The following is a 27865-nucleotide window of genomic DNA, read 5'->3' on the forward strand; positions in this document are numbered from 1 at the left end:
CTTCACAGATCACAGATCAGTTTTCTAAAAGAGCTATGTGCTGAGAGAGATCATTTTTTGGAAATGTAGTTCCTTTGTTCAGAATATTCATTTATATAAACAAGATCTAAAATGCTCTTTAAGAATATAATATGAATATATGTATATATATCATATGTGATAAGTAGGTAAATAGGCATGTACATGTACAGAGAGAGAGAATTTATGTATATTTCATATAATCTACCTTGGTCTGCTTCATTCCAAAATGATTAAAGAAGTCTTAGTAACACTTGCTTGTTTAGTAACCACATATGATTCTTTGCTCCGGAGGGAAATTTGGTTATGAAAACAGCATGAATCAGATGATCTCACCCTGAATGCTGCATAATATCTTCCAGATTCAAATTATCTCCAAATCAACTCAGACCATGTTTGAAATACCAGATGTTCCGTAACCTTCTTTCCTTTTTCTTTAAAGTATCTGACATGCAATAGCCTTTCCTGGGTCAGAAGGGTCACTTGAAATGTTGCCAACCTATCTGGTTACCTGAAATTATGAATACAGAGAAATTGATCTCATTTCTTATCCTAGAATACTAAGCAGGGGACAAGGGGTGTTTGGAGGCACAGATCATGGTAATGTAAGTTCTGGAGCCTATAGTTAAGGATATTTTAAAAATCTTACTTGTCTAGGACTAGCATTTCAGGATAAATACTATAGTCATTTTTATTTTTTCAGTTGACTTTGGTAGGTATTCCTAAAGCCTGACCATAGCTTTTCCAAATATAGTCAATCCAAAGGATCTGTTTTTTTGGACACTGAAGAAGAAAAATTAATCTGTCATATCCTTGTATTGACGCTGGCCAGAATGTGTTACTAAAATTATATGAAGTAAGTAGAGAGCTCTGGGACCTGTGTGCTTATGAAAAACATGTGTTTTTAGGCACCAAGTGTTGATTCTGCAGGGAATACCATATCACATTTGCTACTAAAATGATTACATGTAACAGAACTGTATCTCAGCTCTCAGAACTTAATTTTTTTGTTTCCTATATAAACAACTCCTCCACACTGAATTCCAAAGGATTCTGACCAATAAGAGGCAATGATCTATTAGCTTTCTCAAATGACTACTGTCTATTTAGTGTTTAGATGTTGAGCAGATGACTATGCCGAATAACCAACTCAGGTAAAGTTAATCTGAAACATGATTTACAGTCATAATTTTAGAATTAAAACGTTTGTTAGAGTTAATCTAACTCAATCCCTTCATTTCATTATCCACATGAGGAAATCCAGAGAAGAAAATGACTTCTGAAATCCCTAGGCCTAGTAGTAACACCTGGGGACCAGACCACAGTTTTCCAACTCCCTTGAGTGCTCTTTCTACATTTTCACAGTTCTCTGTTTAGCCAAGTCGTTCTTGATCATTTCCTTAATACCTGGGATGACTAATTCTCACAACATACTACCTATGAGCACACATATCTTGGTGTTTATATTAGTCCAGGGATCTGGACTTCACTTTCTCAACAGCCAGGTTGCCAGCACTTTCTGGGCCCTCACTCCCCTGCACACACTCTGGGTGTCATCAAGTAACACCTTGTCTGTTCTTACCCCTCACCAAGAATTCTCAAGCGCGGACACCTGGGCAGAGAACAACCTATAAGATCTGGATGCCTGAGAGTAACCACCAAGGCTCTTGAGGAAAGAAGGATGCTAACCAGAGGGTTCAGCCTGTGCTAAGAATAAAGGGGAGGGAAGAAGTCTAGGCAGAAGAGTCCTGGGTCCTGCACTTCAGGGAATCCTCAATACAGAAGTGAAGGAGGGAGAGAAATTGGCTGAGCCCTTAGGGTAAATAGAGTTCCATACTCTTGCACTGGAAGAGCCAGGGAATCTCAGCTTCTGTGACCTCTGACCAAAAAGGTCTGGAATAGGAGAGAAACTGCTCGAGGCAGCTCTGGCTCTGAAACTCATTTTACTATAGAGTGGAATTTGTACACTTGCCTTCACGTGATATGTTTGACTTGGGAAGGGAAGGATAACAGATGCCTAGATGCCTAAGTTGTGGCAGAAACAGAAACGGAAGAAATTTGCCTCATACCAGTAGAAATATGTCTGCTCTGGTACAATTTTATCATATAAATTGGATTTAACAGGATTAGAGAACACATTGCATTCTAGATGTGGAACTAGGCACACACTAGAGTGTGAACCACATTTCTTTGTTATTAGTGGCACTATGCTTTTTTCTCCTAACAGAGGTTTATAAAGAGGGTAAGAATGTGGAAGAAGTTCTCACCCAGTAAGTGGCATGGGTTAGAGATCTTCATTGCTGGGAATCAAGCAGGTTTTTTTATACCTATATATTTATAGCTATAAAAATAATTTCTTTTAATGAAATTCCTCTAGGAAAACAAGTTCATTCCCAGTGTGAAACTTACTAATCATGATAGCTGCGGACAATGGTTTTAAAAACTAGGTGTCTTTTTTATTGTGGGTTTATTTTTAAGTAGAACTGCTTTCATTGAATTGTGGCAGGAGAGTGTATCATACTGCCATGATCTCATTCCACTCTCCTTCATGCTCCTGTTCCCTCTCTATGATACTTTCAGAGTCCCCTCACAACTTGCGTCTGAGTGTTTGGGGAAGATGAAAGTGTGTGTGTGTGTGGAGAGGTGGGAGGGAAACTTTCTTCAGGTGGTCATAAACCGTGGTAGGAGGAACCTGTATGGAGACATAGCTGGCCTTCCAGGCAAGCCAGAGTGGGTGGAAGAACACGGGAGCAGTGCTTTCTGAGTTCTCCCGGCAGGCTGCAGAGCCATTTTCTCAGATTACTTCTTCTTTCAGAGTCAGGTGTTCTAATCTCCCTGAGGGGTCCCCTCTGTGGCTTGGCCAGCAGAGCTTGAGGGGTGGGTGCTCTTGCTCCCCAACTCCCCACCCAGTGCCTTTCTCTAGTGCTTCTTCCTTACCAGTCTCATCCTTGGAAGATTATTTTTTCCTTGGGAAAAGGAAAAGATGAGGTGAAAACAAAACCCCACTCTGCCTGTGGCAAGTCTGGTCCTATTGAGACTTTTGAGTGCTCTGAGGTGTCCCTGCTCTAACAATTCCCGCTTCTGCCACAGACCTTCGCATAACTGTCCCCTCACCTTGAATGTGCTTCCTCCCCCTCCCCCTCCCCCTCCCCACTGAGTTAGGAGCCGCTCATCCTTTCAGCGCAGTTCAAGCAATATTTGTTCAAAACAGCCTTCCTAACCTTCCTGACAGATTCATATCTTCCCGATCTAGAGCGCTCAGGCACCTGCATTTGTAGCCCTTTCCCTTTAAACAGAGATGGGCCAGGAAATCTTTGGAAGCCGCAGGGAAGTTCCACCAAGGCACTGAGTGGAGGGCCTGCCACACATGGGGTGTGAGATCAGCGTGCTGTTGACTAGCTGCACAGCCAGGGCAGAACTGCTCTCTTGATTTTCCTTTCCCGGCCTCTTACACCAGGGGGGATGCCCGGGCCTGTCCAGCAGTAAGAGCATGTGGGCCACTTTAAAAGACATGTTCATGAAACATCACCAGTTCTAATAATCCTAATAGATAAACTGATAACTATTTTAAGAGGAATAAAAAGCAGGTAGGAAGGAAACAATTTGGCCCTTTCCAATGCTGACTTTATGTTGGCAATGAACTACGCTGGGCCTTACTGTCATATCTCTGCTGACCAAGTAGGGTTCTGGTTATATTAGCTAAGCTTCCAAAATTCATTCAGAATTCGAGAATGAGATGGTATTTTTCCACTGTGCTTGCTGTATTTTATTAAGGCCAGTGTTGCTCAGACCAGGTGATTCAGATTTGAAGGCAGGTAAGAATTTGTTCATTATTAATTTAATTCCATATGTGTGTGCATATATCTGTCATGAGATAAATGTATTTCTTACTGTAAATGATGCACAGGAGAGTTTAGAAGCAGCTGATTTGAGCTAAGCTATGTGATTAAGTCTTAATAACGTCATCTTAATTTTCATGTGGGAGCAGAGTTTGGCAGGAGATGAATGGAACACCGTATGAAGGAAATCCATACACCAGGTGGATTCAGGATTCTTAACTCTCCTGTAATGGAAAACTTGAAAGAGCTTGAAAAAGAATACACTTTTTTAGATTTGCTGTTCATTTTAGTCTGGATATCGTAATGGAGAAAATTCTTTAATTACATTCCTTACAAAAGACCAGAAAATTCAAATAATCCGTTCCTCTCTCTCTTTTGCTTAACCCATTTTACTTCCATAGTATGAGCTGTGATCACTAGCGACAAGGAAACAATTTAATTCCTTAAAATAATAATAATAATAAAGTGCCATCTAGTATTAAAGTATATAATTTCAACATCTTTTGAAAATTGGTAATGGGGCATGGCAAAGGTGATGAAATTTAGTTAATACTGGACAGTTTGAGATGGTCTGACTTAAAAGTAATGTGGGTTCCCCTCAGCAGCTGGGTAGATCTTCGTTACGGTAAGAGGATGTGGTCATTTTCTTCAGAGAAAAAAAGGAAGGGCTTCATCTAAACTTCAGGGCATGGTCAGACTGAGCTTTCAAGGAACAAATTACAGTGTGGTTTAGATTACGTAGCAAAAACACAACTTGGCAAAGTTACAAAAGGGTGCCATGGTAGAAAATCTATTGTTTGTCCAGCTTGAACTCTTACCCCAGGCACTAGCTGCTAAGGAATTTGTCGGGAGTCACTGATGTGATATTTAAAACAGAGTAGCCTGGTCGCTGGTGATTTGCCGATGGGATGATATAAAGTGGGCTGATCTTTAATATCAATAGTTGGGTAAAAGAGCTTACATTGCCTTCTTGGGTCCTTCCCTCATCTGCACTCTTTCCTCTTTTGTTTATTAAGTCATGTCTCAGTAAGTTCCCAAGGATTGTTGTTTATTGTGATTAAAAAATAGATTGTTATAATTAGGGCAGTAGTACACCCCCTCTATTCCCACCCCAGGCATAAAAGCACAGGCTTTGGTGTCAGAAAGACCTGGACTCAGATCACTTCTCTACCATTTATTTACATGTTGGTCTTAAGCAAGTTCTGTAACCTTCCTGAATTTCAGTTGTCATCTCTAAAATAGAGAATAATATTGCTTATGAGATTTTATAAGGTTTTGATAAGTGCTTACCTCTATTCCTTGCATTCAACATATGTTATTGCTATTATACTTATAAATAATAACATTTTGAATATACTAAATATAGAAATAATGAACAAAATAGACCATATGTTAATAAAATAAATGAATAATAAATAATAAATGAAATAAAATTATTTGAATCATAATTCCTAAAGTCTTTTTTATATTCCTTGTTTGCTAAAAAAAATATGTCATTTGGGGACAGGCTTGCTTCCCAAGCTCTGGCTCTTCAACTCCCTGTTCCTATTGCATACAGGGCATTTAGTGACCAAAGAAATAAATTCATGACTTTTTGCAACTTGCAGTATTTGTAGTCCTCTAAACAGTTGTATTCTGATGCTTTTCCTTTCATGAAAAAAATCAGTAAGAATACAAGGTATGTTGGGTAGGTATTTGGAGTCCCCATATCCATACCTAAGTGTCCTCATTGACCAAACAATGTGATACTCATAAAAGATTTGTTTGAAACTTCTATCAACAGGACTGGTCATATGTGGAATTTAAGAATCAAAACAGATAAACGTAGGGGAAGAGAAGCAAAATTAAGATAAATACAGAGAGGGAGACAAACCATAAGAGACTCTTAAATGCAGAGAACAAACTGAGGGTTGCTGGAGCAGTATTGGGTGGAGGAAATGGGCTAAATGGGTAATGGGCATTAAGGAGGACACTTGTTGGGGTGAGCACCGGGTGTTATATGTAAGTGATGAATCAGTAAATTCTATTCCTGAAGTCATTATTATGCTATGTGTTAGCTAACTTGGATTTAAATTTTAAGAAATCTTAAAAATTTTTAATTAAAAAAAAACAGGAGTGGTTAGTAGACTTAGAAGGACAGTTTATTGAATTTTTCAAATTTTTAAAAAATGTTATAACACACATTGTTTTCTACTTAACAGATGGGCTTAGGTCATGAGCAAGGATTTGGAGCTCCCTGTTTAAAATGCAAAGAAAAATGTGAAGGATTCGAACTACACTTCTGGAGGTAATGTTTTGAAAATGACAGCCACATTAGTAATTTCTGCTCTTTGGCACTGCTTCCTCAGACAGTGGAGATCTCTTATAAATTCTCTAGCATGGTTGTTAAGTTGTAGATCTGTCATATTCTTTTCTAAAAAATAAAGGCTAAAGCTATTCTGTTTTCCTACCATTAAGTGTGACTGAGCTAATTGGACCATTGTAACTATATTTGAAATTGTTTATTTGCTGTCCTTCAGATTTCCTATGAGTCTAGAATACTGAATTTATGTCTCTTTCCTGAGTGGCAGATAAGTTTATGGTAATCTTCTAGGACTGTTTATTAATTATAATTCTTTTCTTAAAAATTGATAACTTTGCACATTTTACCTATATATTTGCAATAAACAATAGATATGATTAAGCACTCATGTGCTGGTTGTCAGGACATAGACTGGTATCTAAGGACTCTTCGAAATTTTTAGCTTTAACACTTGAATTAAAAAAATAATTCATTGCCATCATTGGCTTGTATCAAGTTCAAATATATGGAGGACAAATGTTGGTGGATCAAAATGTGAATTTTGTGTAGATCTTATTTACATATTTTAAAGTAATAGTGTATGTTATATAAACCTAAAAATTGGTATTTTAAACCTGTTCTTATGAAGAATGTAAATTTTGTTCATCAATGGCTGTCAAGACTATAATGGTAGTTGATCTAAGTCTGTTCAAATTAGAATCAGCACATCATTGTTAGAAGAAAAACGTTAAAGTGATCAACTATACATTATTAGGATGTCAGATGCCTGGTTAGAATAAATCTTACTCGAGAACAATTTCTGTGCTGCATATTTCCATGGAAAACTCCCTAGAATAAAAAATTTCATCAGCTATTGGGATTGTGTACAATGTAAGTTATAGGAGAATATAAACAATTAAAATTTGAGATATTAGGTTCTTTTAAAAGCTACTTTATTTAGCAAGTTTTAGGAAACAACGGCAGTTGTTTCAAATAATGGAGGTAGTGGAAACCTCAGCCCGTGCAGAAATGATGGTACAGTTCTTTATTTGTAGGGAGCTCAAATTTTTCAGGGAGTTTTTTAATTACAAGACTTTCATGGCTCTTCCCTGTGCCACCTTTTTAAGGGACATAGAAGTTAGGCAACATGTCTGTTGTGGTTTTGAAACGTTAAGTCACTAGACACAAAATGGTTTTCACGGACTAGAATATTTCAGCTCCTGATGTGCACACCATTCAGTGGTGCTCGCAGTGGGCTGTGGAGAGAGTTGCAGTGCCCTCTGCTGGGCATGGTTCTAACTGTACAATCTTTAAAAATCTTAAAAAATCTTTAAAAACCTTTTTAGTTTGACCATACAGTTGCCAAAAACTGCTAATGAGATTTTTAAAGCTCATTCCTAAGTGATAGCATCTTTTCTCTAAAGCAGAAGGTTGGTTTAGAGTAATTATTGTTTGCGCTATATTATTTTTTTATTACAGATCACTATAATCTGAGATTTTCAGATTTAAAAAAATGTCAGAGAAGAGCAGATTTCTGTGGCATGAAAATCACTTTTTAATTTTAATTTTTTTCATTTACTTACCTTGATAGACTCTGAGAATCTGTTAAGAGCCATAAAAGACTATGGTTTTGCCACAGCCTCCAACCTAGCTTGAGTTTATATGCTTCATCCAGGTGATATTACTTAGTAAATCCGTCTTCTTCCTGGCATGAATCTGGACACATCTCTCCCTCAGAATTCTTGGTAATTCTCTGAATTTTTCACCACAGCTGGAAGGCTGGAGGGCAGGTGCTTTTGACCTCCAGATAGCCATTTTCAGTATAGTCTTTGAAGTAAAAGTCTGGTTGTCTTGAGTGTAATGAAGATCCCAGGTCTGGTCCAAGGCCACAGACTGCTGTGACTGCAGTGGACATGGAGTCCCAGGATCCTGTCCACTTAGCTTCCTCCTCTATCTTCATGGTAACCCTTGACTTCTAGGACTCTAAGGGCTTCATGGGGCACATTGTGAAAATCAGAGCTAAATTATTCTCCACATTTTACCAGCCTGACTTCTATTCAGCCACAAGAATGGTCTTGAAAATGGATACTGTTGTGTACTTCCCAATAGCTTAAGAACCCTCACTGCTTTCTACTCCTGCTTGCTTGTCCAGTCTCCTCTCCCACTTCTCTTCCAAGTAGCCTCTGTTTTAACTGCTGAGATATATGCTGCTCCCTGGAATTTGTGTGTTTTTTGGTATGTTTCCGTCGGCTAGAAAAACCCTACATTTCACTATGATGAAACAAAAGTCCTTCCTATTCTTCAAGTCTCTGTCAAGCATTACCTCTGAGAACTCTTCCTTGATCCCTGTATTAGCTCAGGTTTCCATAGCAAAATACCATAGACTGGGTGGCTTAAACAACAGATATTTATTATCTTCTAGTTCTGGAGACCAGAAGTTCAAGAAGTTCAGTATCGGCATGGTTGGGTTCTGGTAAGAAACCTCTTCCTGGTTTGCAGATGGCCAGCTTCTCTCTGTGTCCTCACATGTCCTTTTCTCTGTGCATGCATATGGAGAGAGAAAGATATCTTCTCTCTTCTTCTTGAAGGCCACCAGTCCTATCAGATTAGGACCCGACTCTTATGACCTCATTTAACTTTATCTTCTAAAAGCTCTATCTACAAATACAGTCACATGGAGGGTTAGAGCTACAACATATGAATTTGGGGGGACACAATTCAGTCCTTACCACCCTCTTCCTACTTCTGCATACCCCCAAGTAAAGGGTCATTTTTGGCCTTGGCACCTTATATATTTGTAGGAGCCAGCAAATAAACAAGACCTTACTGTCTTCATCATTCAGATTTCCTGTTGGCATCTTCCATTGCTGGGGACAAGGTAGCCCACTGCTGCAGTCCTTAGGGGTCAGCCTCCTATAGCATGGCCCAGGGTACCATGCAGAAGGGTGCGGAATGAATGTAGAGAGTGAATGGAAGAGATTCAGTAGGCATGGCTGCCTGTCAAGGTGTGTCACAACAGTTATAAAAAACTAAAAATAAATTTTTAAACTTATGGAAGTTTAGAGTAAAACTTGGAACTCAGTTAGCCAAACCTCATTTTATAGATCAATGACCTAAAACCCAAGGAAGTTAAAATGACTTATTTGAGCCTATTAATTATTAATAAGAAATATAATTTATAAAAATTTCCTATGTGTCACATGCTAATAAGCACTTGTAATGGTTTTCTATGCTGCACAACATATTACTCCAAATTAGCAGGTTAAAACAACACCTGTTAATTGACTAAACATCCATTTATGCGTTAGGTCAGAAGTCAAGGCAGGCTTAACTGGATGCTCTGCTTAGGATTTCAAAAGGCTGAAATCAAGGTTTTGGCCAGATTGAGGTCTAATCTGGAAATTGGGAGAAGAATCTGCTTCCAGACTCATTTGTAATGTTGGTAGAATTCATTTCCTTCATTTCCTGTGGTTGTAGGCATGAGGTCCCTGTTTATTTGCTGGCTGTCAGTCAGGGGCTGTTCCCAGCTTCTAGAAGCCACTCACATTCCTTGGCACATGGCCATCTCTGTCTTCAAAGTCAATAACGTGCTTGGAATCCTTTCTGTGCCTTAAATCTCTCCGACTTCCTCTTCTGCTCCCAGCCAGAGAAAACTTACGTTTTTTAAGGGCTCATGTGATGAGATTTGGCACACCTAGATAATTTCTCTTTGCCATACCATAGTAACATAATCATGAGATTAACACCAGAGAATGCAGGTCATAGGGGCTGTCTTAAACTTCTGCTTATCATAGCACTTTACGTACTTGGTTGTTACTAATCTTCATACTATCCTTTGGGATAAGTGATAGTATTCCCATTTTATATATGAGAAATCAAACACTTAGGGAAGTTAAATGACTTACCAAAGGCAAGGCTTATAGGTGGCAGAGCTAGAATTTGGACTCAAAGCTTGCCAAAACCTTCCTCCTCACCATCTCTCTAGACAGCAGAACAGAAACTAGAACCCATGTTTACACGCTCATGACCAGTGAACTTTGGACTGCACCAGGCTCTCTTCTCTACAGTGTGGTGCTTTTGTGACATATATGTCTTTTTTGGACAATGATGCTTTATCTGTGAGCACTCTCTTTCTTCACTCCATCAATAATTACAAAACTAGGGGAAAATAAAAGGTTGAGGATGCCTGATACTTACCAAATAAGAGCTATACTATCTTCTGGACACACTGTCAAGTAAAAGTAATATTTAGAGCTAACAAATATTTATGAAATGTTAAGATGCAAACCCAAGATTTCAAGTTTATAATCAATTATTTCATATGAAAGTATAGTAATATTATTTGGAATAATAGATCATTTATTACATAAGCAATAAAATTATTCTTTTGTCTTATCTTCCATAAATCCATCTAATAAAACAGTAGCATCTTAAAAGAAAAATGTTACTTGAATATCGCATACATCTGTTCAGAGAATTTCCGATTGGCTTAGGGCTGGCTGAAAACTAAAAATTCCACACCATAAATGGATTAATCCTTGTGTTGAATTCTGTAACAAGAGGCCCATGCTTAAGTCCATATAAGTATATCCCTCTTATAAACGGGCAGCTTCCAGCCCTTTTAAAATATGGTTTGTAGTAGTGCCATGACCATACCTTTAAATCATTGTGAGTGCTGGCAGCATGTCAGAGCACTCCAGTTGCTACTACTTGCCTTGTAAAAACAAAAAAATATATATATATTTTACAAATAGTGATACAAAAATAATTTCTCTTTGGGGTTGGGGATGGAGGATAGTTTCTTGCCTGCTTTCAGCGTGAAACTGTAAATCTATGTATTTTTCTGAGGCAGTACCTTTGGTACAGTTTGGCATTCCCTCTCCTGGATTTAGCTCAAGAAATCTGAAGTTGTAATGTAAAAATTTGAGTTTACAGTCCTGATTTGTCATTCATATTAACCTTTGCATGTGTATGTCTTAACACGCTCAACTTTTTTTTTACAAAGAACTTTTTCATACAAATAATCCTCCTCCCCTTCTCACTCTCTCAGACTACATTTGCATCTTTTTAAAAAGTCATAAAAAAGATCATTTTAAATAAACTTGATTCTGAATTCGCCTCCCTTCTTTCTTCCCCCACATAACTTTTATTAACATCCTATGGAGAATTTGGGGACAAGTGCTCTAGGACAGTTTAGAAGATTTAGAGATTTGGTGACTGTGCTAAGTATGGTAACTGACTTACAACTTCCCCCAAAACTGCTATCAAATAAATGTAGTAAACAGGCTATCTGTCTGCATATATCATCAAAAATTACTGGTGGAGCATCTGAGGAAAGATACTAAACAAACCATACATGTTTGTACACACCCCAGCAACGTGAGTACTGTGCTCACCCATGCCATTGTTGTCTTGTTATAAGTTCGCATAAAACCAGTTTTTTAAAGTTCTTCATTTTCTTAAGGATGGAATCTGCGTTATTTCAGGTTGAAATTAATTATGTGATAAATATCCTACTCATTCTTATGCTTTTTCTTGGATACCAAGAAAATCCCCCAATTCCTCAACAGAATTTTCCTCTCAATTAACTTACAGGATGTCTTCCTAATGAGTTTAAAAGTTCCTAAAAGATATTTGTAAAAATAAAGTTTTCCAATTTAAATATGGGTGATTCAAATGTAAAACACTGTAGACTAAAAACCCCCAAAATTAATTATTAAAAAAAAAATTTAAACTAGTAAATAGCATAGATTTAAGTATTAAATAGCATACGTTTCTGTAATGGATAGTTCCTGGCACCTGGCCCAGATTTTATAGGTTTCTTTCTTGAATTGTGGTTTGTGGCTATCCCTTTTTGTTGTAAAAATGGAGCTCCAGGGTAAGGGGTCTGGAAGAGTTGTGGTCACTCCAGCTGTTGTCATGATGACAACTCCAACTGAAAAACCATCCCACCCCTGCTGAGTCACATTCCTGCCAAGTGCTCTTTACCACAGACCACCATGTTGCGGCAAGGATGCAGATGGGGTTTATAATGTACTTGTGATTTTAAAAGCTATCATGAATCAATCAGGTTTTCCCCACTTTGAAAGCTGAAAACTTCTTTTTCCTGCTGCTATTGGTATATTGCTTTAACCGATTTTACTTGCTTAATAAGGTATTTTGGGTTGGTGAGCGGTGGATGGGGAAAATATATATAGTCTCAGAATGTAAATCTCCCAAAAATAGCTGATATAAGTAATAAGAAAAAGTATAGAGATGGCTCTTATATCATTGGTTAATATACCTTTTTATGTATAACATTTTCGTAGTAAATATAATTTATTTACTCATGTTACAGTTTGTCATAGCTTGTGAATTAAAAACCAGAAGGCTTTTTTTTTCAGGTGCTTTTTTGTCTTTCAAATTCTAAAATCTAGTTCCCCTTATTTTCTGGTGTACATGTTGTTCTGGAGTAGAACTGGATAATAAACATTTCCAGAGGAAATCCATACCTTTCATCACATATCCTTGTAACATTATTACTTCCTCCGATAGTCAGCCACTTTACTAATTATTAGGATGCATGCTATAGTTCACAGCCATATAAGGATCTATTTATCTATATTAGGAACTAAATTCCCACCCTGCCATTTTCCCCTCAGTAAAGTATGATTTTAAACTTGATCCAAAAGTAATGTGATGGTTTTATAAATAATTATATCATTTTTGTTAACTGATGAACAAGAATGAAGAACATACTGTAATAGAACAATATACTCCTTTCCACTGGGTGGGAGTATGAGATAACCAGATATAAGAGTCTTTTATAGCTGAACTAGAATCTGCAGACTCTTCAGATGCTTACCAAATAAAGATTTCTGACCAATTTGTGCACAAGGAAATTAGTTTGCCCCCCTAGCTTTCATATCTCTGACTCTGTCCCTCTCTGTCTCAATCTCTTTCTGGGACTGCACATGTCAGACCTGATATTTTTGGTTTGGACACCTCACCTTAAGAAAACAGGACACAAAAATCTGTAATTATTTAATAATTTGTTATCTAGTAAAGAGATCAATCTAGTAAATATTAGTTGTTTTTCCTAGTTTTTTTGGTGTAGAGAAATCCAATTTTATTCATTTTAAATCCAGAATGCTTCTTAAACTCTTACTGATGTTAATACATTTGTTTGATCAATCATTGCATCTGTGATTAACAACGGTTTAACTTTTCCTTTCTGATGAATCCTTATAACTTCTGTTTGATTTTTCTTACTTCTCTGATTAGTACCCACAGGACTGTGAATGAAATGATGGCAAGGTTGCTTCCTTGCTTCACGTCCTAAAATGAATGCACTCATGATGTGTGCTGAGTTTGAGCTTTTTTCCAGAAACCCTTTCTAAAATCCTGTCTAGTTTCCTTCTATAGCTAAAATGAATAAACAAAATATAATCAGAAGGGATGTTGAAATGTACTGAATGTTTTTTTTCCTGCATCTTACAAGAAGCAAACATTTGCTTTATTAGTTTCTGCAATTATCTTTATTTTCCTTCCATGTACTTCAGGCTTATTTTTTCTAATTTTTTTTTAACTTCCTGAGTTAATTAATTTTATTCTCTCTTCTTTCTAACTTGAGCATGTTAGCTGTCCCTTTTCTCCTAAGCACCCCTTTAGTTGTGTTCTGCATTTCAAGAAGTAATAGTTTTGTTTTCTTTTTTCCCAAAAATGCTATTTCTTTTCATTTCTATTGTGATTGTTTCAATATTAAATTTTTTAGGAGTCTTTTAAAAGTATTTTCTTTTTTTTAAGTTTATTTATTTTGAGAGAGAGACAAAAAGAGAAAGAGAGAGAGATCAGGGGAGGGGCAGAGAGGGAGGGAGACAGAGAATCCCAAGCAGGCCCCATGCTGTCAGCACAGAGCCTAATGTGGGGGTCAAACCCACAAACCGTAAGATCGTGTCCTGAGCTGAAGTCAGATGCTTAACTGAGCCACCCAGGCACCCCAAAATTACTTTCTAGTTACTTTTTTGCTGTTGATGTCTAGCATAATTATATTCTGTTCAGATAATATGGTTGATGGTGATTCCTTGGGCATTTATTTTTTTATTTTTTTATTTTTTAAATGTTTATTTATTTTTGAGAGAGAAACAGAGCGTGAGTGGGGGAGGGGCAGAGAGAGAGGGAGACGCAGAATCCGAAGCAGGCTTCAGGCTCTGAGCTGTCAGCACAGAGTCTGATATGGGGCTTGAACTCATGAACCATGACATCATGACCTGAGCTGACGTCAGAAACTCAACTGACTGAGCCATGCAGGCGCCCCTTCCTGGGCATTTGAGACTTTGTCTGTGGTACAGTATGTGTTCAGTTTTCTGAAGTGTTTCAAATGTTCCCCAAAAGAATGTGTTCCCCAGTCACTGGATAAGATATTTTTTATGTGTCTGCTTGATCAGGCTTATTGTGTTACTCAAATCTTTATTTCTAATTTTTTAGCATTACTATAATAAGTTTGTCTATTTCTTAAAGTTTTGGTGTCTTGCTTATATAATTTGAATTTAGGTTATTAGACTATATTAATTTTAGAATCGTTACATCATAGAGGTGGTTTTAAACTTCTGTCACTATGTAGGCACACTCTTTACTACAGATTAAATGAAAGCATTAAAGTCCAAAGTGCATGATTTTAATATAGGTGCTTGGCTTACTTTTTGTTGGTATTTGCCTGATGTATCTTTTTACATCTTTACACTTTCATCCTTTCTGTGTCCTTAAATTTTAAGTGTTTCTTCCGAGTTGTGTATAGTTTGATTTTGTTGTATTATCCAGCCTGAAATCCTTTGTCTTTTAACTGGAGAACTGAGTCTGTTTATTGTGACTTTTGGTATATTTGGATTATATCAACCATCTTAATTTGTGCTTTCTAAATGTCCTAATGTCCTAAGTTTCTTTTTTCCTCCTCTCTTACTGCCTTCTGTTTAATTAATTGAGTTTTATATTGTCATTCCATTTTCTCTATATGTTTGAAATTATATGTAGTATTTCCTTCTTTAGTTTTCTAGATAGTTTAAAACACATGCTTTAACAACATCTAATGTTAATCTACATCTTCAATATCTTCCTGAACAATGTAAGAATATTCGAATGGCTTTTAAAACTCTCACCTCCTCCCTCTGATTTATATATTCTTTTTGCCCTATATTTACTTCCAGCTTAGGTTTTTAACACCACAAAGTCTCTCTACATCACTGTTTTCCTCTGTCACCTTCTCCAGCTTCTGCTTCTTTGCCAGACTCCTTCCTTCCTCCAGTCCTCTACCTTTTCCCTCTATTCTTGCCCAGGAGATGAAAGTGATCTATTCAACTTATATGCAAATGTGTCATACCCTGACTCCCAAATTTATATTTTCTACCAGGCTACAGTTTTTAACACTAGATCTCTATATCCTACAATCTACTTGATACCTTTATACTGTTTCATAGGCATTTCAAACTTTTCAGTAGTTGAATTTTGGAGGACTTTCATCAACCTTCCCCTAATACCTAAGATCTATTCTTCTTTTACATTTATTGTCTTAATAAGTTACATTTCTTCTACCAGCTTACTCGTCTTGGAAACCTGGGTTCGTTTTTTGACAGACTGGGCCTTCCCTTTACCATCACTACATCCAAATGAACCACAAAGTTTAGTCAGTTTTACATTCAAGGAGATCTTAAATCTGTTACTTTTTTTTTTTAATCTGCACTGTTAAATACTCTAGTCCAAGCTATAACACATCTTATGTAGACTACAACAATAACCATCCAAGATATAAATTCCACTTGTGAAGTAGTCCCTGTTACTTAGAACCATGCCATTGCAAACCGGATGCACCACTGACATGTTAATTGGTCTCCCTACTTCCAATTATGTCTACGCCTAATCCAGTCTCCATATTATAAGTATTACAGTTTTTGAAAATGATAGATCTAATTGTGTTATCCATTACCTAAAAGCCTTCAGTGCCTCCTGCTTATTCTTATAGTGAAAGCCAAATTCTTTAATGTATCCTACAAGTCCCTGCATGATTTCATGCCTGCCTACCTCTCCAACCTTGTCACTCCCCATTTATTTACCTCACTGCAGTCATACCAGCCCTCTCAGACCATGGGACCTAAGGGCACAAGCTCTTTCCTAATTCAGGACCACCACAAATACTCTTTCTACTCAATATTTGGAGGCTTTTCTTCTTCTTTCTTTACCCCATCTCAAACACACACACACACACACACACACACACACACATATTTCATGCTTGTTTTATACATCCTTCAGACCTCAACCTAAATATATTACTTTCTTATGGAATATTGTTTTTATGGAGCCCTTTTCTCACCAGTTCCAAGTCAAAATTATACCCTCTCAAAGCGCCTTGTACTTTTCTTTCCTATCACAAATGCAGTAATAGGGCATATCAATAAAGTACATTGTTTAGCACACGGACACTCATATATGTTGCATTAAAGAATGATTACCTGCTAGACCAGATTGGGGAGGGGGAGTGGTGTCTTTCATTTAGTGGTATCTTTCATTTCATTTCTTGAAAAGTCCAGAGACTTTCATTTATCTTTTTTTTTATACATAAGAAAGCACATAGTAAGTGGTCACTGAGTGTTTGAAGAAGTAAAAGAAAGGAAAGGAAAGAAAGAGAAAGGAAAAAGGAAACAGGAAATGAAAAAGGAGAGGAAAGGAAATAGAAAGGGGACAGGAAAGGAAATGAGGAAAGCTAAAGCTAAATCTAGGATAATAGTCCTTAATCAGAAAAGTTATATCAGCCTCCCTCTCACTTAAAAAAAAAACAAAAAAACAAAAAACTTGGGTAATGACTATGAAATAAATGTTACCATGCAATAAAATATGAAACCTCTTTCTATGATAGTGTTTTGGTGATTTTATTTACTTATCTATTTAAGAAAATGAGGAATGTTCAGACATGCCCCCTTGAGCATACACTTAATCAAAACCTAACTTTTTAAGGTTTTATAAAGTGAAGGTACATTTTTATGTTTCCTTGCTTAAATTTATGGATAGGTACTTAGAATCCCCACCCAGTGGCTTGCCTTTCTGTACCATTATATGGAATGCATATAAAAGTATTTTATAAACTATAAATATTTGAGTATATTTACTTATTGATTAGGTATAATTAGTTATTGCTTACTTATCTCCAAACTTATAGAAAAATATGTCGTAACTGCAAGTGTGGCCAAGAAGAGCATGACGTCCTCTTGAGCAATGAAGAGGATCGAAAAGTGGGAAAACTTTTTGAAGACACCAAATATACCACCCTGATTGCCAAGCTAAAAACAGATGGAATTCCCATGTATAAACGCAATGTTATGATACTGACCAATCCAGTTGCTGCCAAGAAGAACGTCTCCATCAATACAGTTACCTATGAGTGGGCTCCTCCTGTCCAGAATCAGGCATTGGTAAATAATAAGGGGAAGGGCCATCTCTTTGTTAAATTCTGAGGCTACTTATTTAGGGCAATCCTTTAGTGAGCTAATCAACCCCAAGTCCATTATTTTTCTGGGGTTCTCATTACTTTAACTTCCAGCTGCTATTGGTTTTTTAAAACTAAGATTAGATACTTCATAGAATTTCTTGACTACTTAGATATGTTAATCTTTTTGAGAGAATGGTCTGACATTCTTAATAATTAGATGAAAACAGATGTTTTGTATAAATCTAGTAACTTCTAGCTTACTCTTGAGAAGATTTCTCTTAAGATAGCGAAGAATATGTAAAGAATAGAATTTTCTGTCATTTTTTTTAGAATGAAACAATGTTAAGCAGTATATTTTACTATGTAAGGCCAAAAAAGGGCAATTTTGTGTCAAACTCCCTTTACTGTTAATAACAACTAAATATGACATTTGGAAGTCTTTTAAGAAGATTAGTTAAAATCATTCAAGTGAACCTTGTGATAATATTTTTTATAATGGTGAAAACACTGTTGATCTATACAGGCCATTCTAAACATCTAAACGTGCCTTCTAAAAATTGATGTTCTCTTGCAAATATACATTTGTATATTTAGCTCAAGTAGACATTAGTAAGCAAAATCTTTTATAAGCTGAAAAAAAGCTTTCATATCATGGAGAAAAAATGTGTTTATTTTTACTGAACTAAATCTATTTGCTGTACCTTTTTTGAATGTGTTTTCATCTCAACATATTTATACTACGAAGACTGTTACAAATGGATAAAACACTTTTCTTTCTTAAATAACTCGCTTCTGATGTGTATTATAAAATATTGCTTGTCTAATGGCCAGACCATCTCCCAGTTAACACTGGTCTCCTTGTGGCTCAGGCCAGGCAATACATGCAGATGCTGCCAAAGGAGAAGCAGCCCGTGGCAGGCTCAGAGGGGGCACAGTACCGAAAGAAGCAGCTGGCAAAGCAGCTCCCTGCACACGATCAAGACCCTTCAAAGTGCCATGAGTTGTCTCCCAAAGAGGTGAAGGAGATGGAACAGTTTGTGAAGAAATATAAGAGTGAGGCTCTGGGAGTAGGAGATGTCAAACTTCCCCGTGAGATGGACACGGAAGGCCCCAACAGAATGCTCCTCCCTGGAGGGGACAGAAGCACCACGGCAGCAGTGGGGGCCATGGAGGGCAAATCGGCCGAACACAAAAGAACTCAGTATGTAAGTAGAGAGGTCACACCATTGGCTCAATTGGTGTATTTACTGGTTATTTCCCTTTCTTTGAACATTTTTTTGAGGAGCCATTCCTCTGTTTTCCAAAAGGGTAGGTGAAGGAAATAAATTAAAATTCAGTTTAGGTTTATTTTAGCAAATCATCATGTTGGAAACCTCTGTCTAAAGCGAGGTTTTCTGATTATCTGTTGCCAAGGATAATTGGGAGTTGTATGTGTACATGGTAGTTAGCATTGGTGTCATGCTGGAATATGACATACTAATATAGAATCTATTTCTAAACATAATTTTGGTGTTAATTGTTTATCTCTTCCCACAAACAAGAATAATACATGCTTTGGTTAACTCAGTCTTGCTTGTGAGAACATGCCTAAAATTCAGATTTAAATTTATGTGAGTATACAGTTGACCCTGAAAAATGGGTTTGAACTGTGCATGTCCACTTATCACAGATTTTTTTAATTAATACAATATACTACTATAAATGTATTTTCTCTTCCATAGGATTTTCTTAATAATTTCTTTTTTCTAGTTTAGTTTATTGTAAGAATACATTATATAATACATATAACATACAAAATATGTGTTAATGGGCCATTTATGTTATTGGTAAGGCTTCCAGTCAACAGTAGACTATTAGTAGTTAAGTTTTGAGGAAGTCAAAATTTATATGTGGAAAAGAAAGTTATTCATGGATTTTTTTACTGCATTGGGGAGTCAGCACCCCTAACCCCTGTGTTGTCCAAGGGTCAACTATATAGTCAATCATATTTTTAAAAAATCTCTTAGAGAAATTGAAGTCTTTTTTTTTATGCCTTGAAAGTAGAAGAGAATTATGATACAGATGAACAAAAAGTAAGAGCCAAACTTACTGTAATATATTTCCCATAGATCCAACCAATAAGGCTTAGCAAGAAAAGATAATAATAAGCTCTAAGGTAATCATTTTGAGAGAACCCCTTAAAAATTGTGGTGAAAATTACTGTTAGCCCTTTTCTGTAAGTGACTTTAATTCAGGAAACAGTGCTCTGTTACCAGCAGGGCACAAAAATTAGGTTTGAAGAGACTGGAGGAAGCCAAGGGAGCCCACTTCCTGGAAGTAAGAACACCTGGTTGTCTCCATGGACAAATTACTAATGTTAGTAGAAATCATCTCTCTTGTAAATTTTTTCTCCGAATTCCTGGTAAACTGATGATGAGAAATGCCCAGGTTACGATGACCAGATTGTTTTGGATGGCTTCCCTTTCAGTCCTGCTACTGCTGCAAACTGAGTATGAAGGAGGGTGACCCAGCCATCTACGCTGAAAGAGCCGGCTACGATAAACTGTGGCACCCGGCTTGTTTCGTCTGCAGTGCCTGCCAGGAACTCCTGGTCGACATGATTTATTTCTGGAAGAATGGGAAGCTATACTGTGGCAGACATTACTGTGACAGTGAGAAACCACGATGTGCTGGCTGTGATGAGGTATGTTCTCTGCGGCCACCGCAGGCAGGCTACTTCTTGTACCTCCATAGAGTCCCCTTACCATCTAACAAGGCCATCCTTAGCAGAAAGGTGACATGAATTAACTAAGCATCAGTTGCTTTATTTACATGCAGAGGAGATGAGTGGAAAAGAAAATCTTTTAACTTCAGTCATTCTGAGTGACCGTGTTAATTGTGTTGACTAATGAAAGACCGTCTAGAAACATAAAAGATTGATTTGTGCCAAACTAAATAATAAGCCGAGTGTAAGCTTTAGGTTATTTTTAGACTTTGAGCCCAGGAAAGTAGGTTGATATTATCTGTGGATCTAAAACCTTTATTGATCTAAAGAACCTGGCTTTGTCGTTTGTACCAAAAAGGAAAATATATGATTCATCTTATTTTTGCCCTCTTTTCAGTTAATATTCAGCAATGAGTACACCCAGGCAGAAAACCAAAATTGGCATTTGAAACACTTCTGCTGCTTTGACTGTGACAACATCCTAGCTGGGGAAATATACGTGATGGTCAATGACAAGCCCGTGTGTAAGCCCTGCTATGTGAAGAATCATGCTGTGGTAAGGAGCATTCTAGGCATATGGTCGCCTTGACCTGCTTTAGGACTTTACATTATGCCTTTATTTGACCCTCTCACAAATGAGAAACCGACGGTAATACCCTTAAGTAGGAAACATGTAATCCCGACCACAGGGTGTTAAATTTCAGGTAATTCAAAAACAATACATACATTCACTGTGAGCTACCTCAAGATTTCTATCTGTACAGTATATTCTGTAGGTAATAAGCACTACTTAGTAATCAAATCCCCACTAAAAAATAGTTCTTTAATGGGAATGAGATTGATTGATTCTCATCATATAGATCAGAGTCATTTACATTAATATTTTTAGGGGCTGTTCATATTCCTTAGCTGTATTTGAGTGTTTATGATTTCTGTTCATGTTCCTAAAGCCCCCCACTAAGGCTTCATTTTTTATTTTTAACCTAGAGATTGTACAATGCCTAGTTCTTAAACCCTCATTGCGAATTGATTTATTATAACAAAATTTGACCTGTGTGTTTAGATTTATTTGCATCAGCCAAACATTCAAATATTTAATGATAAATACACTTAAAATATAAATATATTTATAAAATATAATATAAAAATACATAAAAAATAAATACATATTTTTTCTTAGCTCTACCCTGCTTACACAGAGCTGCTATTGCATGATGGCCAAGAGATAAGTAATTTAGATAAAGAGTATATAAAGAAAATTGACCATATATGGTAAACCCTTTAATCCAGCAGTATTAAAATGATAGACATTTACTTCTTTATAAGCAGGAAAATATGTACTAGCTAAATACTCCCATGAGCTGTCAAGTAAAGCATAAAAGAATAAAATGAAATATTTATATCATTCCAGGAGTGTGATACTACGGAAAATAAAGTAACTAGTTTTGATGCCAGTGCCAAAATTTTCAACCTTTATACATTCCCGAGTATAGTCCATCATTTTCTGTCAATTCTGCCTTATCAGTAAATCTCAGATCCTCACAGTTACAACTACTCAACATCAGACCTTTATTTTTTGTCATTCGGATTATTGTAGTGACCTCAAATTTGGTCTTCCCACTTCGATTCTTCACCTTGTGCAAAGCCACCTTCTGTTATGATGGAAGATAATCTTTCTGAAATGCAAACGTAATCATCAAGCCTTTTCTTAACCGATCTAGCCCTTTCTTGCCTGCCCAGCCTCTTCTACTAGTTATCTAACTCAAAGTTACTCCTTTTCTAGTTTATACACTGTTCTTGGTCTTCTATTCACACTAATTCCTTTGTCTGATCCGCCCTCCTTCCTATTCCCTATTTTACCTGACATGCTTGTATATTCCCCCAGAATTGATGTAGGCTTAACTTTTTTTAGAACACCTTTCTTGATTTTTTGCCCCAAGCTCCACCCCTTTTCTCTGGCCACAATGCCTCTCTTGTGTTCCCATGAGTCACATCTGTATGTAATTAATGCCACCCATCTGTCTCCTCCCCTAGACTATAAGTAGCTGGTGGATAGAGCTTGCCTTTTTATTTCCATGTCCTTAATGTCTGCCCTTAGGAAATGTTTGAGTGACTGATTTGTGTTCTAATATTTCTCATTATCTTTGGGATCAACAGGGACCCTCATTGTACTTGGGGAAAAGATAATGAATCACCATGTGGCCTGGTACATAATTTAGCTAAAAGCTGCTTCTCTGAATTTTGTTCCTACAGTTTCTCTAAAGGAAAAGAAAGGGTTACCATAATATGTATTTTATTGTAGGGGTGTGTGACCTTGGTCTCAAGAACTAGGATGCAGACCCCATGGGGGCAGAAATTTTGTTTGCTTTGTTTTGTACTTCCAAAACAGCATAGTAGATACTCAATAAATATTTACTGAATAAACCTTTAAATAGATGAAGCTGCTTTATTTAACTGTTAGAAGTTTCTCTTCATTATATTGTAACTAACCAATAGAGAGGAATAACCACAGATATTATTAAAAGAGAGAGAGTCTAAATTATTTAGCTTTACAATATTGTGTGATTTCTTTTAGAAAGTTTACTTTCTCAGTAAGATGCACTGGTGCCGTTTGTCTAAAAGTAAAATGAACATTTCTCTCCATTGCCTGAACAAGCCAGCACATGGCAAAAAGAGCTACCCATGCCACACACTAAATGGTGTACAATTTTGAAGATTATCTAGTCCAGAGCATCAGTCTGCTAAGATCTTTTAATCTTCAAACAAACAAACAAATTATGTATAGACCTGAAGGCAAGAACTGAACTCAAAACAGGGCATTTCTGAGATAAAAATTAACTTGGAAAGAGGGTAATGGGAAATACACCTAGTTTGTCACTGCATGGTCTCTGGAATTCTGGTCTCAAATGGCCACCCCCTGAATTCACATCTCTGAGATCTCACAGGAACCTCCCACCAGAGAGCTCATTACAACCAGTGTCCTTAGCTTTTTCACATTGTGTATAAACAAACTAAAAGAAGTAGGAGAAATTTAAGGATATAAGAACTAATTGAAATATCAGAGGTTTAAGAACCCAGAAAAATCAAATGCCAAGCAGAAAGTGAAAAACACATTATCCCCTGATTGTTTCCATAATCCCCAGACCCTCAGTGAGGCCTAGGCAACTTTCAGATTTATGAAAAATTAGGAGCAGTAGACCTTAGCTGGGACTAAATGTCAGACTTTGGGATGAATGACAAATTATTAGCAAAACTAAATTATACGAAACCACTAACCCTACATTCCTATACCATTCAGTGTGTTCATTAGTTCATTTTTTTTAATCTAAACAATTCCGTCAATTTTATATATAATTGAATAGTAGTTACCTCTTTTTGAAAATCACAAATGAAAGGGGCGTCTGGGTGGCTCAGTTGGGTTCAGCGTCCAACTCTTGGTTTCAGCTCAGGTCATGATCTCACAGTTCATGGGATCGAGCCCCGCATCAAGTTCTGCTCTGATGATGCTAAGCCTTCTTGGGATTCTCTCTCTCCCTCTCTCTCTGTCCCTTCCCGACTCACGCTCTCTCTCTCTCTCTCTCTTTCAAAATAAATAAATATAAAAAAATTCTAAAATCAACATGAGTTTTAAAAGATTATAAAAAGATCCACAAATATTATTAGAGGAATGAAATAAAGGTGTGTCTTGGTCTAAAAGCAAGGAATTAAAAAAAATTGAGTGTGACATGCTTTTGTTTTATACAAGCGTGTTTAAAATATTGAAAAATTAATATGAAACATAAAAACTACATAGAACTACATTCTAAATAGAAAGCTACAAGATAGGAATATTTGCAAAAGCAACTGCTTGCCTGGTATAGCTACAAATTAAGAGTGTATTTGTAATTAAAACACTCATTTTTGTTGTATTCAGGAAGAGTGTATTGACCATGGAAAGAGAATCTCTCCCTTGCTTCTCAGGAAACACTAGGTTGACATAACCTGTGAATTAAGCAGCTATAGTCTCTGTAATTAGAAGCCGTGTAGCTCTATAAAGTATGGAAAGTATATTGCATGTTTGAAGTGGATATTTGTAACAAGGCCTCACGTCATACCCTAAACCAGTTTCCCTACTGAACAGTAGCCACATTTTAAGGTCTTCCTAAGTAAGGAGGGTCAGGTTAAATGACCTACCGTCAGCTCTCAGTGATTCCTGACAGACATTAAGAAACCAAAGGTGCGGAAGATTAGACATTTTTATGTAATGCAGGACAATTCGTTCCTTTCTTCACTTGTTATAAAAATACTTAAAACAAAACCTTTAGATGGTCACATTCATTCAGAACATGCATAAACAAGAAGGCCTATGGTCTGTCTAGTGTTTTGGAGGTCTTAATAGGGTAGTTTTGTTTTCTCCTATAATACTGAGGGTTGTTCATGTATTTTCTTCATATACATGCTCAGCTAAAGGAGAAAATTATGTATGTGTCTGGGTGTGAATGTGTATGTATGCCATATATTTATTTGTACATAACATACACTGAATGGTACAAAGAATGTAAGTATTAATGTTTTACAATATTAGATTATACATAAATTATGACTTAGAACAGAAAGCAGTTAACTACAAGTTATATTTTTAGTGCAAACTAATTATTCTCAAACACTGTCAGTATTTTTAATTGAGTCCTTAATTACCTTGAACATGATTTTCATTTCATACTGTCTAGAAATTAGTGGTGTTAATAATCTCATGTGTCAGAGGTAAAGCTAGTAAAATTACTACTTCAAAGCTTTAAAGAGTGAGGAAAAATCTTTTTTTAAGACTATTTTTTAAGAGCAGTTTTAGTTTTAAAACATAAGTGAGAGGAAGACCCAGCAACTTCCTATGTAACCCCTGTGCTCAAACATATATAACATCAGTCATTATCAACATCACTCACCTGAATGCTACATTTTTTACCAAGGATGAATCTACATTGACATATCATAATCACCCAAAGTCCGTAGTTTACCTCAGGGTTCATTCCTGGTGTTGTATATTCTGTGGGTTTGGACAAATGTGTAGAACAGGCGAATGACACACATCCATCATTATAATATCATCGAGAATGTTTTCACTGACCTAAAAGTCCTCTGTGCTCTACCTGTTCCTGTCTCCCACCTCCCTATCCCACCCCTGGCAACCACAATCTTCTTATTTTCTCCATAGTTTTGCCTTTGCCAAATGTCATACAGGTGGAATCATACAGTATGTTGCTTTTTTAGATTGGCTTCTTTCACTCAGCAATATGCATTTATTCCTCCATGGTTTTTTTTCATGGTTTGATACCTCATATCTTTTTAGCACTGGTTAATAGTCCATTGTCTGGATGTACCACAGTGTATTTATCCCTTCCCCTACCAAAGGAAATCTTGGTTGCTTCAAATTTTGGCAATTATGAACAAAGATCCTATAAACATCCATGTGCAGGTTTTTGTGGGTCTAAGTTTTCAACTCCTTTAGGTAAATACCAAGGAGCACAATTTTAGATTTTATGATAAAAGTAGGTTTAGTTTTCTAAGAAACTGTTAAATATCTCCCAGAGTAGCTATACATTTCGCATTCCCACCAGTAATGAATGAGAGTTCCTGTTGTTCCACATCTTCACCAGCATTTGGTATTATAAGAAAAATCGTAAGACTTCTTTTTATAATTACTAAGATGCAGTCTAGTAGAATACGCTGAAAGGAAACTGCTTTGAAACTTGCCATCAAGACTTTCTGCTTCAAACATCATGGGATATCTTACAAGCATCAAATCACCTTTTGGCCTTCACCTGTTATTCCTCACAGTGCTCTACATTTAGACCCCAATTAAGTTGGCTAAAAAGGTTAACCAGAAGGTCACTCTCAGCTGTATATTCTTGAGGTGGCCATTCTCAGTTAAATTTACCATCTGAAAGAAATGTGTTGTTTGTTCCTACATGACAGTGTTACCATCACAGTTTGATCTCTCATCCTCTTCTCTTATTTGTGTAATTGACTTAACAGGTTTGTCAAGGATGCCACAATGCCATTGATCCTGAAGTGCAGCGGGTGACCTATAACAACTTCAGCTGGCATGCGTCCACAGAGTGCTTTTTGTGTTCCTGCTGCAGCAAGTGTCTCATTGGGCAGAAGTTCATGCCAGTAGAAGGGATGGTTTTCTGTTCAGTGGAGTGTAAGAAGATGATGTCTTAAGAGGAAAACACCAAGCAATATTGAGCCATAGCTATCCTAAGTGGTCTGCATTTCTGCTGTAAAATGCAATTTGGAAAAAATAAATGGGAAAAAAAGAAACTGTAAAGGAAACCAGGAGATTTTGTTCAGTATCTTTCTTTGCTGTTTTTCCTTATCAATATTTTTCATCTCAATTTTTAAAACCTGCTTAAGCATTTGATTTTTAAAACAGTAAAGAACTGTTATCTTTGCTTAGCTTTCCATATGTAAAATCTTGGAGGTGGAAGCTTGAGGTTTAATTAATCTTCATGTGCCTATCCCTCTTGTGCCAAACACAGTATATATGAACATTTAAAAATTAGTGTTGTTGAATGGAAAGATGCGCATTTTCTAGTTCTGTATTCTTTTCCCCCCTCCTGTGTAAAATGAAAGGAAATTAAACTTGCCCTAATGCCAAGGCTTTACATTTGTTGCCTTATCTTATTCACTGAACTTTGTAGTGATTCACAGTGAATTGTTTTGACAGAAAATAGAAATGCAGCATAGCATGGAGAGCTGTTATCATTTTAATGCCTTTGCTATTTTCTAAAATAGGCAGAGGTGGTATTATTGCATTTCTTTTTCTTTTTCTTTTTCTTTCTTTCTTTTCTTTTTTTTTCTTCTTTTTTTACTTGCCCTACCTCTCAGCATTCTCTTTGTCAGCTGGTGACCTCTGTCTGTGGCCTTAAGCACATTATTGTCACATGTGACATCCACACATCTTACTTCTATAGATGATTTTTGGCTTAGACATAAAAGCCAAGCCATTCATTTATATTATGTTTTCAATCCAAAGAACATGTATACTTTTTGTACCCAAAAAACTATAACTTGTACTGATTGCACTTGCCTACCATTGTTTGGATAGATATGTTGCATGAACCCATTCTTTTCTAATGGATGCTGTCCTACAACGCTACTAAGCCTGTTCAAGGATATGTATTGAATGTCTTCTTTGTATACTTCCATGCCTAGATATTTGTTTATTTTTCCCTATATACTTCCATACAAGGCTATGCAATATAAAAATGAAGCTGAATGAATGATATGTATATTCAAAATAAAGTCATTTTCACTTCAACAATTGTACCTTTAGTCTTAATAGCCTTTCTGAGAGGAAAAAAAAAAAAAAAAAAAAAAAAAAAGGAAAATACTTTTGCAATTAAGCAGTTGTCACAGCAGGGGGCGTTGTCTCCATGGATAAAACCTCATACAAAAATAAAGGCTGTTTCTGACAAGACAGAAACTAGGCTTTTCATGATGGAGAAGGGAAAGTTTTAAATAAATCAAGGCATTTAAGTTGGTTTTCAATTCATGCAAGAGTTTTCTGTTTCAGAAAAGGAAAG

General features: G+C 36.6%; 1 protein-coding gene across 2 annotated transcripts in view; it reads left to right on the forward strand.

The window, feature by feature from the left end:
* The window catches only part of TES (testin LIM domain protein), a 46297-nt gene extending 18694 nt beyond the window's left edge, over nucleotides 1-27603 (forward strand). For both annotated transcript variants that reach the window (XM_049642978.1, XM_049642977.1), the window contains 6 exons: nucleotides 6059-6144; nucleotides 17327-17579; nucleotides 18466-18801; nucleotides 20064-20279; nucleotides 20698-20856; nucleotides 26313-27603. In XM_049642978.1, coding sequence (XP_049498935.1) covers nucleotides 6059-6144; nucleotides 17327-17579; nucleotides 18466-18801; nucleotides 20064-20279; nucleotides 20698-20856; nucleotides 26313-26501 — 1239 coding nt within the window. In that variant the 3' untranslated portion in view covers nucleotides 26502-27603. The remainder of the gene's footprint in view (nucleotides 1-6058; nucleotides 6145-17326; nucleotides 17580-18465; nucleotides 18802-20063; nucleotides 20280-20697; nucleotides 20857-26312) is intronic.
* Nucleotides 27604-27865: the final 262 nt, after the last annotated feature.

This window comes from Panthera uncia, chromosome A2 (assembly GCF_023721935.1).
Source record: "Panthera uncia isolate 11264 chromosome A2, Puncia_PCG_1.0, whole genome shotgun sequence".
Lineage (NCBI taxonomy): Eukaryota > Metazoa > Chordata > Mammalia > Carnivora > Felidae > Panthera > Panthera uncia.